Below are 18,986 nucleotides of genomic sequence, written 5' to 3'. Positions count from 1 at the left end.
TCCCTGCTGCTGAAGGGAACTTGCCTTTAGAACCTGCTCTGTAAACAAGCTTTCCAGAGCTCGGCTTGGACGCTGGTTGTGGCTCTGCTGCTGCCAGCCTCCTGGCTTGGATCTGGGTCTGTCACTAGGAAAGGATTACAAAACGGCAGACTGATATCATCACTGTTTGTTTATGGGTGCTTTTGGGAAACGCAGGAGCAGCCTTACAGCTTGGGTCTTTCCATCTAAGCTTGCAGACTCTCTGTAGAGAACCTGTCTCCTCTGCACTGCAGTAGTACTGATCTTAGTCCAGAAACAGTTTGGGTTTTTTGGCTGCCCTTTGGAGAAATTCATTCAGTCTAATGTCATTTTGAAGTGGAAAAACAAAAGTATCTAAGAGCCTGAGGTTTGAGAAGCTGGCTAGTACGCAGTAGGTGGAACTCTGACTGGAAAAATCCTGTGGATTTCTGCTATGCAGAGCTAGTTGTCCAGAGCTATTGCACTGCCTCGTGCCCGTTAAGTACCAGCTAAAAACTTCAGGTTCAAATTGTCTGTAGGTTAAGACAGAGATGAACATGAATCCTAAACTGCTTGTATTAATTTCCATTAGCAAAACTTTCATAATTTTATTAGCTATCTGTCTATTTCACAAGTGCTTTGGATAATTTTAATAATATGATTTAAAAAAGCCATAAGCCAGAATGTTGTAAGCCAAATGTATATGGAAGCTGGTTTAGGGTAAGCACAAGAGGCACTCCAGCAGCTACACTTTCTGGTATAGTGCACTGCTGAAAGAAATTTTAGTATTTTGTTGTAGGTGTCCATTGAGTTAATTCTTTATAAAAGGAAGGAAAATCTAGAAGCAGAAGAAAAGAAACCCGAGAAGTTCAGCAACACAAAAAAACAATGAGTTTGAATTCCATCCTCTCTCCTGGATCCTGCCTACAATTTGCTCAAACCTGTGTTGGAGAGGTGCTACACACATCTGAAAGGAACTTGCTAATATTTATCTTCTTGCCTGGATTAAAGGATGTGCTCAGTCCCTGGCTCCAACCTGCATTCCTCCATCCCTGCCTATGCATGCAGGAAATCAACTTCTGCTGTGGCCAAGCTGGCAAGAGGAGTGCCACATGGCGTTGCCTCTTGGGCTTTGGTCAGCACAGCTGCCTTTGGAAGGCACGGAGCTCTGTCTTTGAGTGCTTCCAACACAACACTGCTCAGTTCAACTTTTCTTGGCCCTGGGATGCTGTACAAATTGCTCTTTTGTTTGGCTGGTGGAAGTTCATAAGAGGGAGTAGACTGTCAGGTGTTTCATATTGTTCTTGTTGCTCTGGAGAGATTTGCATCCTAGCATTTGCTTTTTTATTGTTTATTTACTTATTTGGATTTCTTCTGGTGGTTTCAGAAGCTGAGACTGCCTGAGCCTGTGATTTGTGAAAACCCATTGATGGAAGGATCTGTGTTTATTGGAAAGGAGACTCAGCTTTCTAATGTGAGGTTTAGACTAAAATGTTGCAAGGAGCCTGGCTGGGAGGAGATGCTCTTGTCCTTCCTGCCAGGGCTTCTGCACTGGAAACAGAGAGCGGTGGCTCATGGAAATGAGCAGGGAGCCACGGAATTTTCCCTCTGTTCTCCATATGGAGGTGGCCATTACCTGAGTCCCACTGGGAGGATGGCTGAAGGGCTGCTGTTAGCCAGCTCATGTTTGTATGAAGTGCTGGGGGGAGAACCTAATGCAAAGCCCCTGACCAGACTATTATCCCCTTCCAGAGATGCACTTGATGCTGCTAGCGTGCTTTATAATCAAGTTGATGAGGGCGTTCACCGACTGGTGATGTTGTCAAACAAACGCATCCAGGAACTGGAGCTGGTGATGGAGTTCGAGAAAGTGGAAGAATGTTTTAAGGAGGTAAGGCCTGTTCGTCAGCTCTAATGACTGCCTGCTGCCACCGTCTGACTGTGTCCCACAGCAGGTACTGGGCCTGCTGATCTCTCGTGCGGAGAGTTTTCTTGTAGAATGATGCCTGTAGACATTCAGAAAGAAGACCCGAACAACTAAACATGCGAATTTGGGATAGATTTTCAGATGTGTTGAGAACCAAGTCAGTGTTTGCCTGGTATCTCCTGATCCCAGGTAGAAGTCTCCTGACCTTTACCGATGTGCTGCTATCTAGATGTAGCTCAGTGAAATCCCATATATATCTGTGAGGTTTCTCCTGACTCAGAAACCGCAGTGGAGCGACTCTTCGGTAGGCAGCACACCTGGAGGTGGGATGCCTTCTCACATTGCTCAGAAAAAGTACCGTCCCACCAAGAACGCTGAGGAGCCGTTCCTCATGCTCCACTTGGAGAAGCAGCAGAGTGATGGCATCAAGCTGCTGATGAGGTCATGTGTCCCTCTGGCCTGTAGATCCTGCATGGTTTGCCTATGTCCTGCTGCTGAATGAGCTATGTATCACATACCTACCCCACACTAGCACCCTTCCCTGCTATACACTCTGCTGTTTGGGTTCCTGTGCGGTGCTCAGGTCCTTGGTATGTAGTGTGCTCTAGGCACACTCCTTTTGCCTCTGGGTGCAATCCCTGTGTACAGAGTCTCCAAGCAGGGGGGCAACATACTATCCTTAGACCAAGAGCCATGCTTAACCTCCCTCCTGCAATTCTGTGGGGGCTTACACTTCCCTTCCTTGCAGTGGTGACAACCCTTTACAGCCATGGAATTATTGAAGCAAACAGATACTGGTTTCCAGAAAGACCTTTGAAACCTCTAGCCATGTAGATAGAGAACTTTAAAAAGTCAATGAAATAGCTCAGGCCCTCTGAGCATTCTGCAAGATCTAATCAGTTCTTGAAGTGTTGCAGTTCCCAGATATGCTCCCTAAGCCTGAATTTTACCTCCAAAATACAGAGTCCCTAGTCTGACTCTTGTAGAAAATCTCCTTTGCTGTAACTCATCAACAATGAGCAGCTTTATATATCACTTACGACTTTGTGTGTATGGATATATATCATACGGATTGTATGCTATGTGGAGCTTTCCTTAAGAACCTGTATCCTTAAAGATAGTACTAGGACCATTTCTCCATTGCTTTTCTAGGATTCTGGACTCTCCTTTGGAGAGAATTGGATTTTCAAAATAGTTTGGAGCCTCCCTGTTGTTTTCATAGGCCAAGGCATATCCAAGCGTTTTAATGACCTACCCATCCCAGGGTAGATACTCGGGCACCGTGCTCTGTCTGTTCAGGACAAGGAGTGTGTTGCAAGAATCTAGTAAAGACACCCTTAAAGTTAAACACACAGGTTCCTAATACCAAATAAAAATGAAGAAAGGACACAGAGGCAGGTCCCCCAGACTGTCCCTGCTTTATGCTAGACTCTTTTGGATTGATTTGTGCAAAACTGACTGCTCCCAGATTTCTTTGCTTGCAGATCACCAGTGTTGGCAGCCATTGCTGGCAGCAGCTGCTTCTGCTTTTAAGCCTGCCTAGGAGGACTAGGTAGCAGCGATGTGCCCCTTTGCAGTATGTCACAACTTGGGAATCCAGCCCTATCTCCTCCTCTTGCCTGTGGGCTTATTCCCCGCACACAGACCCTCTCGCAGCCCAGGAACACAGTCAGAGGTGAATAGAAGTTGGTCCTTGAGCATGAGTATGGACTGGGATATGGATTTCGATGATACAAAGAAACAGGGCTAAAGGGCACTTTAGTAAAGCCTCTTTAGTGTGTCCCTTCCCACAGCGCAGCTATCCCTGAAGCACTGCAGACAAATTCACTAGCCTGTTTTTCAAACCCTGCATTGATGGAGATGCTGTGCTGTCCTTCCCACCCTACTGTGTCTGCTTTGTGTCATTAATGAGTTGTCTGCCTGTGGTTGAGGATATAGAGTTATAACAATGGCAATGACTGGGCTCTGACGTAGAGGCTGTATGGGTTTTCTGAAGGCAGCTCCCCATATCTGAGAGCCCCAGAGAACTGTGAAACATTGCAAATGGTGAGAATCTGTCAGTATGTTCATATTAATGTAGCTCATGTCCTTCTGCCGGTCAGAAATGGGAAGCAGTGTAGGAAATCTGGCAGCAGAGAGGTCTTTATCCCATTTGGGGGTTAGAAGAAGAGGAATAGCAGGCTAGCCTACAAGTTTCAGAGCTTACATTAGACCATGGCTCACCCAAAACAGAGCCCAGGCAACTACTTGCCTTGTTTGTGCCTAAGGCTGTGTGAGCAATACATAATAAGGCTGTGTTAGCAATTACTCAGTAACCTGAAATGGGAAAAGTCCAAACAGGAGGGTTGCACTGAAATGCCAAGATGGGGGGAGAAGTGCATATGCACATTCTTTCCAGTAATGAAATGACCAGCTTTATGAGAGCGGTTCCCTGTTCTTTCCACACAAAGGACAGCCTTGCCAAGTATCATGGAGTTGACTAATAGTGGAGATTTTTCCTTCTCTCCTAGGTCAGCCGTTGGATTGAGAACGTTGGCAGAAAACGACTAAAAGAAATGGTCAACCTGGATGATTCTTTGGAGATGCTGCTTCAAGCACAAAAGCAATTCAGAGAATTTGATCTCGTTGCCAGTGTAAGTGTTGTGTGGTTGGAAAAAGGTATTCTTCAGAGTCTGAGAGGCAGTATCCATGCATCATGTGTGCTCAGCTAAAGCCATGATGCTAAAGTGATGTTGGTGGAGGGTTCATCACCAAGGTGCATGCCATTCATTTACTCTGCTTAGCTTCCAAGCTCTCCTCCTGTTGTAGGCAAAGCCACCAGCTCCCTCCGTGCTCAGCTGAGGGCATTTGCCAGTCTTGAGAAAAATAACTATTGTGATGGAAGACAGATTTTCTTTTTAATCTGCTAAGGTGCTTGAAACTGTCTTGTTTTGATCCTAATTGGTCTATGGCCTTTAAGGGCCACAGGCCTTTACAAGCTGCTCTGTGGCTAATATAGATCATATTAGATGTCAGGACTCTTCAGAATTCTGTTGTAACACGTACATCACACCCACCTGATTTAAACCTCAAACCCAGCCTAATTAGCCTCAGCTGTTAATGGCTTTGAAGACTACCTGCTGTATCCATGTCAGGTCTCCATATCCTCATATGCAATCGCATTTTGCTTTCAGGAATATTGCAGAAGGGGACAGGAAGCACTGAAGAAGATGGATCGATGGGAAGACTTTTCCTCTGTGGATATACATGCTTACAAAGTGAAGCTGCAGACCTATAGAGATCAGCTGGAGGAGTTCTGCACTCAGCTGGATGAAAACAGGCATCGGATCTGTGAGACAGTCAGGCTGTATGAATTCTTTGACAAGGTGAGACAAGGCATCTGCTGCAGGGATGAGGGGTAAGAAGACTGCTTGGACTCAGTCTAGAACTTGATTGTTTATGAAAGGTATGAGATACAGTTTGTGCACCAACAGGGAGCTGGATCTGTGATTTGGAAAAGCCCCTTCGAGTTTTCTGCAGTGATTTTTTTCAAGTCAGGATTTTGGAGAAAGGGTGGGTATGTATTCAAGAATTGTCCATATCTATTAAGAATGGAGATGGTCTGCTATCCCAGGCTCTGGGTTGCAGGCCATCATTGTTACTGTATCTAATAGAAGTGTTGTTGCAATGCTGGCCTTGATCACCAGGAGTCTAGAGTTTGGTGACTTGTGCCTGGCCTTGGCCACTGGGCCACACAGGTACCTGTGTTCTTTTTACACTGTATCCTCTGGCTGTGGTAGATTCAGTCTGATGCATCAGGAACATCATCCTGCTATTCGGTCCTAAATATAGCCTAATTCCTCAGTTTTGGAGGCCTGAGTGAGGAAGTGGAGCCCCAGACCAGGGTGCTGGGGAGTGTGGCTGAGGCAATGGGACCCAAAGACTGAGTCAACCCAAGGACTGAGTCAGCCCAAGCAGCTGGGAAGGAGGAGGAGATGACATCTGTGGTGACTGTGCTGAATTTCTGGCATTCTCACCTTTTTGGTTTGATGTGAATACACCCGTTCAGCAGGCCTGCAGTTGGACTTGGCGTGGTTTAATTTCTAAAGCTGCAGATGAATAAACAGTAGTTTCTTCAAGTGCATTTTAAAATACAGCTTTGGCAAGCACAGAGGACCAGTGGGCCTGTGCTCCATTTATTCGACACTTGTGCAAACACTGGGTATTGAAGTTCTCAAATTCCAGAAAGAGTAAGACACTAAAAGTTAAGCTGTACCAGATGTAAGTGCCACTTAGTTGCTGTCTCTGAGCTGCCTTGGCAGTCAGAAGTGTTCAGGGGAGGGGGAGGAAATTCAGCTAAACATGAGAACATTGAGAAGCATCTTGTGTGAGGGAGGAATGTGGAGACGGCAGCCCAGAACATCACTGTCAGGCCAGACAAGGACCGAGTTTGTTTGATGATGCTCTGCAGGTCTGCTCTAGTTCATCTCTTCCTTTTGCTCTGTGGTTAGGGGACCCTCTTGCTGCGGGAATGTGCCATTTTTTTCCTGTGGAGAGCAAAGTACTGTGCAGCGATGTGAGAGAATGGCAGGAACACAGGTGTTTGGTGGCTGCTCTGCTCCCTGAACACCAGTTGCCATGACAGTGGTCCTAATAAGGATCCTGGCAAGTACTGCTTTTTCCATATTCCTTCTGATAAACTGAGGCACAGAAAGGTAACAGGCCTTGTCCAGAACTTTTGGAAATCTGTTGTTAAGCCCAGCATCAGTTCTGTATGAACCTACCTAGCAAAGTGGGAGAAATCTGGAGCACAGGCACAGGCTGCAGAACCTGATGGCTGCTCTGTCCTGTGTGTAGGCATGAAAACTACACCATGGTCATGCGGTGCTCTTAGGTTGCCAACAGTCAGACATCACACAACAGTAATGGGTGTTCTCCTACGGCTTCGAAGCCTGGGCCGTTCCCAGGGGCACAACTGTTACACAGACCCCAAAGATTGCCCATTTTCTTTTGTTAGGACTTGATAGCACCACTCATTTAGCTTTTCTTTTGGTGTCTGGCAATCGGGGAACACAGTCCTTGGCAGCGGTATCCCTTTTGGTTGTACCTTTCATGCTGCACAGCTCCAACAAAAACTGAATGATAGGGGCACGATGCGTCTGCACACAACTTCAGTGTGGAGGAGAGATACTCTCACTTGGTGAGAGAGAAGAAGTTTGATCTCACTGGTTTCAGTAGAACTATACATAACGTTAGCATTGTAAATACCACACATGAGCATTATGAACCAGTGGCCAGCTGAAACCAGGGACGTGGAGGGCATACATCCTGTACCTACAGCATGAGTGCAGATATTACTGCACAGCTTGAAAGTTCTTCCAGTGCCAGTTATTTTGATCGTGATCTCCAGATTGCTCCCTAGTGCCTTCCCAAAGCAAAGTTAGTGATGTGGTCTGGGAGGTGGGGGGAAAGCAGGTTTTATTTAAACTGATTTCACTTTCTTCTGATGCTGAACTGCTCTGAACTTACTGCAGTGATCTTATTAGTGCCTGCCAAGCCCCCTTTTCTCTTCCCTGATATATGAGGGGATCAATAGCAGCAGTCTAAATTCAGCAGTGTCCTTGATTTTTTTCTTGTAAAGAACCTGCAGTGTGCCAGACCCCAGGATTCGAGGAAGAAGCCTGAGGATGCATAAGCAATGCACGCTACGATAATGCGTTGGCAAGCTCAGATCCCTCCAAACATCTCCGCATGTGTCATGGGAGTAGAGCTCCCACCACGGGGATCATGGTGTTCATCTTGCACATGTCTTGCTGCCTGCTAGGAGTGGGAGGCTCCATTCTGTTGTCATTCTTCTGCCTCTGGTAGGATAATGATTTGTAGGGTGCTGAATATGGCTGCTGAACAGGCCATGAAGCAGGACAGCATTGCCCCATAAGGCTCATCAGGACACCGTACCGTGTCTTTGACTGCTTGGCAGTTCCTAAAGGCCTGTCAGAGCTCCCTGTGATGAGGCAGGCTGAGCAGGGCCAGACCGCACAGAGCTTGCTCATGGGCTGGTGGGTTTCCCTCTCTCCTTCCCCAAAGCCATGATCAGTGCCAAGCTGGATGTTTGCATTTGTCCATGCTTCCTTTGCGGCAGGAGTTCTTGGTGCCTGACAAGGGCTGCATGTTGGCTGGGCTGAAGAAGGAGGAGTGCTAAAGGAAACTGCCTTGCCTGTCTCAGCTATGGGAGGGAGGATTGTTTTTCAGTACCACAGACTCAGCGTGGGCATACTAGTGGACTTGCCATCTTCCTGTGGCTTCCAGCCTGGTCTTGGCCTCCGTCCCTTGTTTACTCAGTTTCCAGGCTGTGATGGGACCTGGCAACACACTGCGCTTTGGGGGAGAAGTGGGAAGCTGAGCAAGCAAGGGTGTATGTTGTACCGAAAGCACTGGTGTCTGCTTTGCTGTTGGGTGTCTTCAAGGCCTGCCCCCAGTACCCTTCACTCTCACTGCCTATCCTGGCTTCACCGTAACACAGTGGTGGACACGGTCTCATTACCAGAAGGAGCTAGAGCAAGTCTCCCTCTCTGTGGTTACCTCATTAGCCCTTTAAAAGTTTTTCTCTCTCCATCTTCCGGTGGGTGAAATTCTTTCCCTGGTTGTTCTTACATCCTCTGGTCTCTGCATGATCTTGACTTTAGCAGGAGCAAAGTGCCCAGCTGCCTGTGAGCACAGGCTTGCAATTGCCTTAGGAGAGCTGCGTGCCTTGAGACCCCTGTCAGAGCTGCAGCTACATGTCTTGTGGTGTGCACGTCTAATGAGCCGGAGCACTGGCTAATGCCTCTCTAATGACAGGGCCTGTCTAATGAGCCAGAGCACTGGCTAATGGCAGGGCCTGTCTAATGAGCCAGAGCATGCAGTACAACCTCCGCCAGCCCTGGGATGACACCCAGTCCTGCAGAAAGTCAGTAGTGAAGACACCTGATACTTGCTAGCGAAAAGTCATCCTGCCTAAAGAAAGCACTAACCCAATCTGAAAGGGCAGAGCCACCTCACACCAGCTCGGTGCTGCATGCCTTGGGGCCACGACTTGGTGTGGTTCCCACCTTAGGGCTAAACTGCCTGCCTCGTCACATGAGGGCCTGAGACAGCCCTGATGCCAAAGGCTCTTTCCTGCTTGTCAGGATGTTGTGCAAGACGCTGTCTCTTTTGGTACTCACTGAAATCATGGGTATTTCCCTGATAGGGGCCTGGGAGCCTGATTCATCTGGGGACCTTGCCTGGCATTTGCTTTCCAAGGGAAGCCATTCAGAGTGCTCAGAATTGTTGTGGTGAGGCCTGGGGGAGAAAGATTTCTTTGAGCTCTGCTCTGTCAACCCGTTTCTCAGTGGTGTTCTCTGGCTGCTGCCCTTGGGATCCCTTCTGTCGAAGGACCCCTGGCCGTCGGCCCATGCTGGTTCTGTTTCTTGAGTAGTGAGCTCCAGCCATCCCCGAGTTCTTCATGGTGCACACAGAGAGCTGCTTCTGCGCCATGCTTAGTGCATGCAGAGTGTTGCCCAAACCTCTCTGTCAACGTTGGCATCTCTCGCAGAGTGGATTACCTGCACGCACATGTGACTCCGCGCCAGCAGTGGGTTTTCCTCCTCTCACTCTCGTCTTCATGCCACTTTGTTCTTTGTGGCTTAGAAAACAAAGCCTTTGGCAAGTGAAGGAAGTGCCTGCCCTTTCTGGGGGAGGGCCAGCTGGCCTGCATCTGATTATGGCAGCACCTCCTCATCGCTCCCCATTGTCCTCGCTGCTGTAGGAATGCCGGCGTCTGCGCGCTCCATCCTGTGAGCAAGCGTTGGGGCCCGAAGAGGGGCTGGGGCCCTTCCTCGCCTCTCAGACCCCACACCCAGGAGCGCCCCTCTGCAAATCTGCACGCACCCTCCCTTTGGGTCGAATACACCCTGTCCTGATTCCGGCAGCAGACAGGCACAGAAAACGCTCTTGTAAGTACCAAGTGTCCAGTGCCCCAGCTGACGTGTGAGTTGTATTGAGATTGTTTGGAAACAATGCAGAGAAGGCTTTTCATTCGGCTGCTTGTGTGCATGTATATGCATCCAGCATGAATCAGAGTGCTTTGTGTGTGTGTCCTTTGTGTGCTCAGACAGAGCCCTGTGGGCTGTGCGTGTCTTTGCGCAGTCCGTCTGAATCCCAGGGTTGCACTGTCTATAATACAGTCGTGCCTGTCCCTCTTTCTCTTCATCTGAGGATGTTGCATGATCGTTAGAGTGGGTATAACTTAATGGCATCTAGAATTTGTTGTTGGAACTGCATGCCTCCAAACTACCTGGGTGCGCACACAGGGCAGGTGGTACCTTTCATCCTGCATTTCTGTTAAAGGTTGCGGACTATACAAGAGACAGCTGCTCTCCTAGACTGCTGCAAGGTTTGCTAGGCTTTCCTGTGCTGTGGGTGACTGAGATTTGCTAGAAGAGCGTTCCCAGCTTCGAGATGGATCTAATCTCTAGATGAGACACCTGAAATCCAGGGCATGATAAATTAGCTGGACTTCGGCAGATGTTGTTACCTCTCAGTTCTCACCGAAAGGTTCAGGGCAGCTACCTGCTGAGACTTCTAGGTTTCCGCTGTGCTTGGATTCTGATGATGTCCCAAAGATGATGTCCTAGACTATGGTTTTGAGAGAATCTTTCCAAACCCCTCTTAGACAGTAAATTATCCTTTTTGATTATTCATTGATGAGAAAAGGGCTATGAATGCTTGTCTGTGGGAAACGAAAGGATCCTGGTAGCTGGCATTGAACTAAAAGTGTGATTTTTTTTCTAAGGCAGTATCTTTCTATTGCGGGCTGTTTGGCACAGTCTGAGAGGTAATTTTGTTGGAAGGGGCATTATGATTCCCAGCTCTGTGAATGTGCGTGGAGGAGATTTGTAGGGTAGAACTTAGCACAAAAATGTCGAAAGAAACATTTGATAAGTATGTGTCATTACTGCAGTGTGCTTACTACGAATAGACACGCAGGTCACCACCCCTCTGTGCTTGTCTCTTATTAACAGTCCTGTGCATGTCAGAACATGGCTTGGCTCCCAACACCTCAGAAGAAACAAGGTTTCTACAGTGGCTTCTAATAAAGTCTCCAGGAGAGGCTTAACCTGCAGCACTGTTCTATCTCTACCTCTGTATAGAGATTGCTTTTACTTTTTTGGAGAGGGGCTGCATAAAATTCCCAAATAACAGCTTTCATCTGGTTACTGGTGCAAATATTCAAGATGATGAAGAAAGATCAGACTAGACATGCCAGACATGCCTTGCCTGATGCTGTAAAACTTTTCTAGAGGAAGCCACCATGGTCTGGCAGCATCATTTTCAGAGAGCAGCTGTCTCATCGCTCCTTCTCTCTCTTTCTCTCTGTCCTCCCCCACTTATGCTCTCAAGATCACGACACTAGAAAGACACCTAGTCTGATTTGCTCTCTCATTTCAGGGGTGTCCCTTTTCAAGTCTGATGCAGCTGGGGGTATGAGCCTGAAAGTTGGAAAACTGATCTCCTGTCAGAGTTCATGCAAGGTTAATGCATGAAATCTCTCCCTTCTCTTGCCCACCAGGTTTTTGCTACAGAAGTCTTACAAGTTCTTACAAGCCTCTAATGTTTATTTTCCCAACAGAGGGTATTCATGTATTAGAAAGTTCGTCTGCTTTGCTTTGGAGTTTGAAATAGGCCTCTTGTGCAAACAAGAAGTCCTGACCATTTAAATTCAACCTGCTACAGCTCCCCCCAAATAATTCTGTCTTTCAAAATGAGTGATTTGGAAACCATTCTGTTTTATGAGTGAATGCTCCAATATTTCACTGCTAGATCTACTGGCTTCCAGGCTACTTTCTCTTGTGTTTAATCAACAACTTTACCGTCAAATTGGCATCACAGTGGTGTCTCTCTCTCCCAGCAAGCTCTGCTACCACAGGAGGATGCTGAATGTTAGCTCCAGCATCTGGTGCTCCTTTCTGGTTGCATAATGCAGGTGTGAGACTGGTGTTGAAGTTTGTCCCTCAGTGCTGTATGCAGCAGTGTATTAATCATGGGTGTTCCTGTGCTAAATGCAAGCAAAATTCACAGTTGAAGGTGACAGGTTCTTGGGTTCAGACACTTTTGAGCACATGCTGCAGCACCTCGTGCTCTCCTCTGGTGCAGCGTGAGGCCTATGTGATGTGTCTGTGGCACGTGCAGGAGAGCAGAGCCTTGATCTGTCTGTCCGGGGTCCTTGTTCCATCTCCCCCTTGCTGTCCTGACTGAATCCCCCCCCTTGCAGGAGGGCTGTGGCAGGTAGGAGAGGCTGGGGAACACGATACGAGGCCAGCGCGTGGCACCTTTTGTGATCTAGGCTGCTCACCCGTAAGTGCTCTCTGTGATCCCGGGAGTGCCAACGTGTTCTCCTGCTGCTGTGTGTGCAGGGAGGTAGTGTTTCATCTGCTGAAAGCATCTACTGCTTTCCCTTAGTCACCAGAGCATCTCTGCAAACATTTGTCAGTGTCCTGGACTGTCCATGAATGTAGGTTGGCAGAGTTATCTGAAAGTCTGGGACTCCCCTTCTTTGAGTCAGGGGAATCTAATCTGCTGCAAGACCATGACTCTGATAGTTGGTCCCTAATGGCAGGGAAGCAGCGTTTCCTCCTGGCAGGTGTTGGGATTTCCCAGCTCAGGCTGCCGCTGAGCCGCAAGGACAATACCTTGCCCTCAAGGTGCGAGATCTGGTGCTAGAAGAGGCCTTTCCTCAGCTGACTCCCGAGCCCTGTGCAAGAGAGCAACATGTTCTTTGGCTGCTTTCTTCACTGAGATCTCGGGACAACAGCAGGGCAGGGCGGCGGGATGGCAGAACTGCCAAACACTCATGTGCTGGCATCCGTCTGGATGAGTGGATCCCTCCTGGAGACTGGCATCTCCTTTAGTCACAGCAGCTGAAGAGATCCGTTTGGGCAGTCTGGATGTGGTGCTCCCTCCGCTTACAGATGGGGCTGTAGCTCACAGTGGCTGCCATCTGCATCTCAAAGCCCTGACATACGGACAGGGCTCTCTCCCCTGCAAGCACTGCCTCTGACCAGGCTGCTCTGGCCATCCCGGGGGGTTGAGATCCTGTGAGTCTTAGCATGCCCTTAAACTAGCGGCTTATTTCTAGGCTTGTCAGCAGCTCCAAAGAAGGGAGGCTCAACAGACCCTCTGGGTATCTGGTTTCAATTTCAGCTTTACATCTCCCAAGGCAAAAGCGCCCACACAGAGAGGGGAAAGAGTGCTTCTCCTTGTTTAGCTGAAGTGAAAGGAGGCAGACCCTGGGAAATTAATGCACTGGCTGACAGGCTGTGGTCCCCAGGAATGCTGCAGACTGCTGGTGGGGCTGGGAGAGTACTGCTTGGGCAGGCTGCCCTTCCCCTGTGCAGCGCGGATAGATCCCAGCACACCACTGAGGAGCAAAGCAGAGCAGAGTGTGGCTCAGCTTGTCACAGGGGAAAGACGCAGATTGGAGACTAGAGAGAAAGCATCAGTGCTCCCCCATCCAGGCCCGAGGGCACCCCGGGGGTGTCGCAATCCCAAGCTGAGAATGGAAGATCTTATTAAAAAAGAGAGAGACTGGACTGCTGTAGGTGTCCCCCCGTTCTGATGTGCACTTTCTTCACTGGCCTGTGGTTACACTGGGGTATTGGTATAGCGTAATGGTGTGGCTGTTGGGACAGATGTAAAGGCAAAACATGCAAAACCTCCATAGGTGATGTCAGGCTCTGAACAGAGGGAGTGACTTGCTGCTGCTGTGTAATTTGCCAGCTTTAGCCACTTTATCACAAATCTCGCAGTGGCTCACTTTTGAATCCGGTTACATGAGACTGTTGGCTTTCCCTGAAGAAGGGAATTCTGCCCTTCACTCAAGCCTGAGAACATGCTGCCCTCTTCCCCCTTCTCCTCCTCCAGACGGAGGTCATACAAATGCACACACACACTCCTTCATGATTTCTGGTTTCTCAGCCAACAGTAAATACTGAAAATGTGTCACTTTTTTTCAAGTCAATCTTCTTAGATGGTTTCGTGACTCTAGTGTAAGTAGTGGCCTAATGGAGGACCAGCCCCTAGATGCCCAGTGGTAGCGGTGGCCAGAGAGGGGAGGGCAGCTGCCACAGCAGGTTTCAGCAGGCAAAACCATGTGCTTTGCTAGGTTGCTTTGCTACTTTAGCTCAAGGCTGGTGAATACTTTATTCCATGCCTGTAATAGTAGAGCCCATGCCCAGTGCGTCTAGAAGGCCTGGTAAGCTTCTGGCCACTTAGAATAGGGGCTTGTTTATTAACCAGGATTTCCTTAGCTGTCATATAGCATGTGCTGTCGTATTTACACCCTCCTGCATTGACAACGTCAGCTGTCCTGTTGGCAGCCTCCGAGGGTGAGTGCGGGTTGGGGCACTGGGGGAGGAGAGGTGGGTGTCAGCTGGGGACATGCTGCCAGGCTCCATAGCTGCAGGTTCTGCCCTGCCATGTTTACAGCCCAGCACTCAGCATCACTTTCCTCTTGGAGTCAGTCCTCTTGGTGGCATTTGCTCCCATCAGTGGCTGGGTTTGTAACTGCTGAAATACCAGAAAGGAGAGACGACAGCATTCACCAAGGCTGTGAAATAGCACCTGCTCTCATCCTTGTAGGAAGGGATCATGAGCAGAATTTCACTGGCAGAAGAGCTTTGCCGTGAGTGCACAGAGCTGATGAAGAGACAGGCATTGCCTCAAAGGTGGAGAGGTTGTTTTGCAGCAAATACAAACACTAAAGTTCCTGATTTCACTGGGACCAAACTTGGCCCTCAGTCCTGTGGGTTTAGGAATTTTTAAATGTTAAGAAAACCCTTTGTCAGGAGGAAAAATGAGGGGAATAATCAGTGCAGAGTTTATCCAAGCACTCTGGCCAGGGCACAATGTCGCGAGTGACTGTGGAGCAAGAGGGAAAAACTGAGGAAACACTGCACAGGGGCAGCTGCTGCACTCCAGCTGGGGAGGCTGCTGTAGCTGCTGAGCACTGTGAGCTGTAGGAGGGGCAGATCTCCGACACTTACTGCCCGGCTTTCTAGGGAGTCTTTATTTTCATTTTCATTTTCATCAACCAATTTTACTTGGTTTAACAAAACGGATTTAGTTAAACTGGCATAGTTTAACTGTGCCACAGTTTAACTCTGGGCATGCTCTGAATTGTAATGGAGCAGGGATTATTGCGACATGTCGTGATTCATCAACTTAGTCAGCCTGTTCTTAATGGAGCTACCCTAGGTGCTGCTGGGGAGTTGCAGCAGCTAAAGAGGGGACGTGCCAGCTCCAACGCAGTGAGCCACAGTTGCCCTTTGGGTCCTCTGGTTGCCACTGAGAGAGCAGAAATCATGTGCAATCCCCTTCTATCCAATTATGTTCTCCTGTGATTAGACTCTGCTGAACTCGTCAAGCCCAGCTGCCTGAAAGGGAAATGAAGGGATTTTTGAGCCCCGTTCGCATCCACCCAGAGTGCTGCTGCAAAAGCGTTTCCAAGCCTGTTGCTTTTACCAGGTTACTTGGCCCCTTTGCTGTTGCATCAGCACTGACTGATATCGCTTCCCTACCACCTTGTTCTTTCCTGCCCCACTGTGGGAATCTGTCTGTTCTCCTTTCTTACGCTTCAATCCACGGAGGTTATAGACTGCACTTGTCCTATCCTTTGCCCTCCTGCCATGTGTGTGCAGCACCCAGCACAGTGGACTTGGTGATGGGCAGTAATACAGATACAGGATTTAGAGAATTTGGTTTCCTTAGCAGCTAGTTTTAGGCAAACTGGTGATTTTAATGGCCTTTCCTCCCGTGGGGGGAGGAGGGGAGGCCGCGTGAGCTGCACAGCAACTCAGAAGTTGTTCTGCTTTTTGTTTCAGGAGCAGGGGTTCTTCTCTCAGTGTTTATAGCCGGGCTTTTACCAGCTACATCCCATGTAGGACGTGGTTTTGATTAGTTTGGTGTCTGCTGCTAATGGATTCCAGACAGGACTTCAAATGCAGTTTGGGAAAATTGAATGTTGACAGGGTGGGGAGCAGAGTAACGGTGAACTTCTGTGTAGAGAGGAGATTATTTGTAACTGGTGGCTTTGATGAAATATTTGTGCTCTGAAATTGCAGGGTTCCTTGTACGTTTAAGTCTGCAGCTGCCAACTTGCCGAGCCACAAATCCTGCTAGAAGTTAGCAGGGGCTTCTGCTTTTAGTGACGTGGAAGAAGCATTGTAACGCCTAGGAGAGATTGCTCCGTTTTCTCCGAAGCTCTTGTGTGTCAGGTTGCAGCTTATTTTGAATTTTGCTTGAATTTGGGGTTGATTGGGATGTTTTCTTTAACCGTCCTCGCACTGTAGAAGGAAGGGGGTCTGGCTGCACCCGGTCGGGGTGTTCGTTGCACACTTCAGTAGTTCTAGTGTGAGGCCTGGCCCCTTCCCCCACCGCCTTGTCTCCGGTTACCAGGGCTGCTCAATCTGGTATTTCGGCTAGCAGCATTTGCTTGTGAATAGCTGGAGCTGGGACGGTGCACGGAAGAGGTGGCCCTGCCTCATTCTGGCTGCAGAGGATGGTAACCTGCGGCAAAGGGCTGAGCTCGGCCGAGATATGGACCCCCTCTGTATAAATGTAAAGGTAGGATGAGGTGTATTTTTTAACCAGTTAATCAACTTGTCAGTGGGTTGCCTGCAAATCCTGAAATCTCCTTCTCTTCCCCTCTTCCTTTTTCTTGCTGGTGGGGTCATTAATATTGCTGGGTGGGAGAATGAGGAAAGTGCAAAGCAGACCAAACAAATGGCGAGCCGAGCGCTTCCTAATGTAACAGCTTGGTCTCTGAGTTAGCTGCGAAGGAGGCACTGTTTGCAGACTGACTGCTCTTGTTGTGACAATAAGGTTTTAGCCTGGATAATTTTGCTTTTAATACATTTCAAAGCAAAATTACTTTTTAATTGTGGTTATTCCAAACCAGCAGTGTATAAGGCAGGCACAGCTCTCTGGTTATGCTGCGAGTGCAGCAGCCCGTGACAAAAAATGCACTGGTGTCATGAGCAAGGGACACTCAAATCAACCTAAAGCAACATTGGATTTCAGAGGAGATAAGCCCAAATGAGCATCTACAACACGAGGAACTTGCGCCCCTAGGAGCAGGCATTTGTGTGCAAAAGAGCAGCGTTTGCTTTGGACCTGTGCTCTCATACGTGCTCTGTCACTCTCGACACTCGCATCATGGGCGCTGCAAGCAGGGTCTCGGCACTGCCGGGTTCTGCACCAAGATCCTGCGCTGCTGGTGGAGCAGGAAAGCTGGTGGGAGTCAGTGCCCGCGTGGCACTTTGTGTAACATAGGAAGTGCTTGGCTCAGTTCACACCAGTACTTGTGCTGCATTGACCTTTTCTGGCTGCACCAGTTCTGCCTCCCTGCCAGAAGCTGGCTTGGTCTTGCTGTCCAAACTCATAGCTGAAGTTAATAGTATTTAATCTGCATGTAGCGATGGTGAGAAACGCATAGTGGAGGAGGTCCTGTTGCGTGGGATGTTGTTCAGTCATCTGCCACGAAGACGTGTAACTAGTTGTGCGTCACCAGTAAACAGCAGAGAGTGGAGAATACCTTGCGTACAGGATCAAGGCTTGTTTGATTGTGTTTTTCTTTTTTGCTGTTATTAGCAATGTTCCCAGCTGTTGCACTTCTTCCCTCTCTTTGCGTGAAGGTGTAGAAAGCATGAGAGTGGCGGCTTGCAGGACCAGGACATTACCCCCGAAGGCTGGGTGACTTAGCCAGTCTTGTTGCTGTGCTCTGGTTACTGTACCCAAAGCTACCCTTGGACTCCTGTCTGTGTTGTTGCTCTCATCAGCCAGTCTTGGCTTGTCACCACCCCAGCATCAGCGCCTGTATGCAGTTCAGATCCAGGAGATGTAAGCCTTGTAGGGGCAGAGTTATTCACCTACCTACGTGCACTTTTTATCTGCAGAAAGTCGGAGGGTTTGTGATTTGCTTATTCTGCCTAGCCAGATGCCCAGTTTCCTATTTGACAAGAAAAATTATATTATGGTAATGGTCTCCCCACCGGCAAGAGCTGAAAGAGAAGGCTCGGACAAAGGCAGGCCCCTCGACATGGCCCCTTCTGGCATATGGCTGCAGACGCAGGGTGTTTGTCTCATGCCTCAGCTGGCTGGAGGGTGTCTCAGGGGTTGCTGAACCCTGAGTTTGTGAGGCGTCTGATGGTTTTATGTGATATGTTTGGGGTGGGGAGGTGCGATAGCTGAACAGTGGCTTAGCTGAGGACCCTGGACCACCGGAGTGCTTTGTATGCCGTGCTGGCGATACGCCCTGAGCCAGGGCCAAGCAACTTCTTCAGCCTGTGCTCACAGACGGCACCTCACTGGTGCCAAAGACAACAGACTCCAGGAGCTTCTGTCCTCGAAGCACTGCAAGCCTTGCCCTTGATGAAATGAGCAGTGACAAACACCAGGGTGATGGGCTGTGCTGGATGCGGTGAAGTCCCTGGCTCTTCCTTATGGCGTAGCAGGTCGCTGGGAGTCCTTGCCTTCCTCAGGCAGCTTGGCAGGACCAGCCCGTTGCTGACTCCTCACACCCCTGCAGGACAGGTCAGCCCTACGTATGCAGGACGCATGTTTGTCTTTAATTTTGTAATTGACAGTTTCAGTAACGACTTGTCTGTAGAATAAAGATCAAAAGCTGAGGTACAGGCTCCCTCCTGCCTAGCCCCGGACACTGTTGGGGAGATTCAGCTTCCCTGCACGCAGGTGCCTCCTTTTACGTATGAGTGGCTCCTCTAGCTTAGCAGAGCAGCTGTAGGCTTGCCTGCTGCCTGAATGCCCCATGGCTTGAGGGCTACATCCTAGCTTGACTGGGCCAGCTACATGATTTGTGACCTTGCCAGGGCAGGGACTACAGCTACGCCCATGCCGCACGAGGGTGTTCCCTCGTGGGTGCCTCAGCACGCTTGGTCCTTGGAGTGGGCTGCCACTTCTTGTGCTAAAAAGGGCGGTTGAAGATGACGTGCCTGGAAAAAGCCTTGGTGGCCACTTAGCCTGTTACCAAGCCCGCTGCAGGGTG

The 18,986-nt window shown here is 49.0% G+C and overlaps 1 protein-coding gene across 2 annotated transcripts in view; it reads left to right on the top strand.

Annotated features, from left to right (window-relative positions):
• The window catches only part of PLEKHG4 (pleckstrin homology and RhoGEF domain containing G4), a 101,576-nt gene that overhangs the window by 65,759 nt on the left and 16,831 nt on the right, over positions 1-18,986 (top strand). For both annotated transcript variants that reach the window (XM_064519337.1, XM_064519338.1), the window contains exons 11-13: positions 1,750-1,888; positions 4,435-4,557; positions 5,098-5,289. In XM_064519337.1, coding sequence (XP_064375407.1) covers positions 1,750-1,888; positions 4,435-4,557; positions 5,098-5,289 — 454 coding nt within the window. The remainder of the gene's footprint in view (positions 1-1,749; positions 1,889-4,434; positions 4,558-5,097; positions 5,290-18,986) is intronic.

The sequence above is a fragment of the Dromaius novaehollandiae genome, chromosome 13, assembly GCF_036370855.1.
Source record: "Dromaius novaehollandiae isolate bDroNov1 chromosome 13, bDroNov1.hap1, whole genome shotgun sequence".
Taxonomy (NCBI): Eukaryota; Metazoa; Chordata; class Aves; order Casuariiformes; family Dromaiidae; genus Dromaius; species Dromaius novaehollandiae.
Note: the sequence above shows the minus strand (reverse complement) of the source record. Positions and strands in the feature narration are given on the sequence as shown.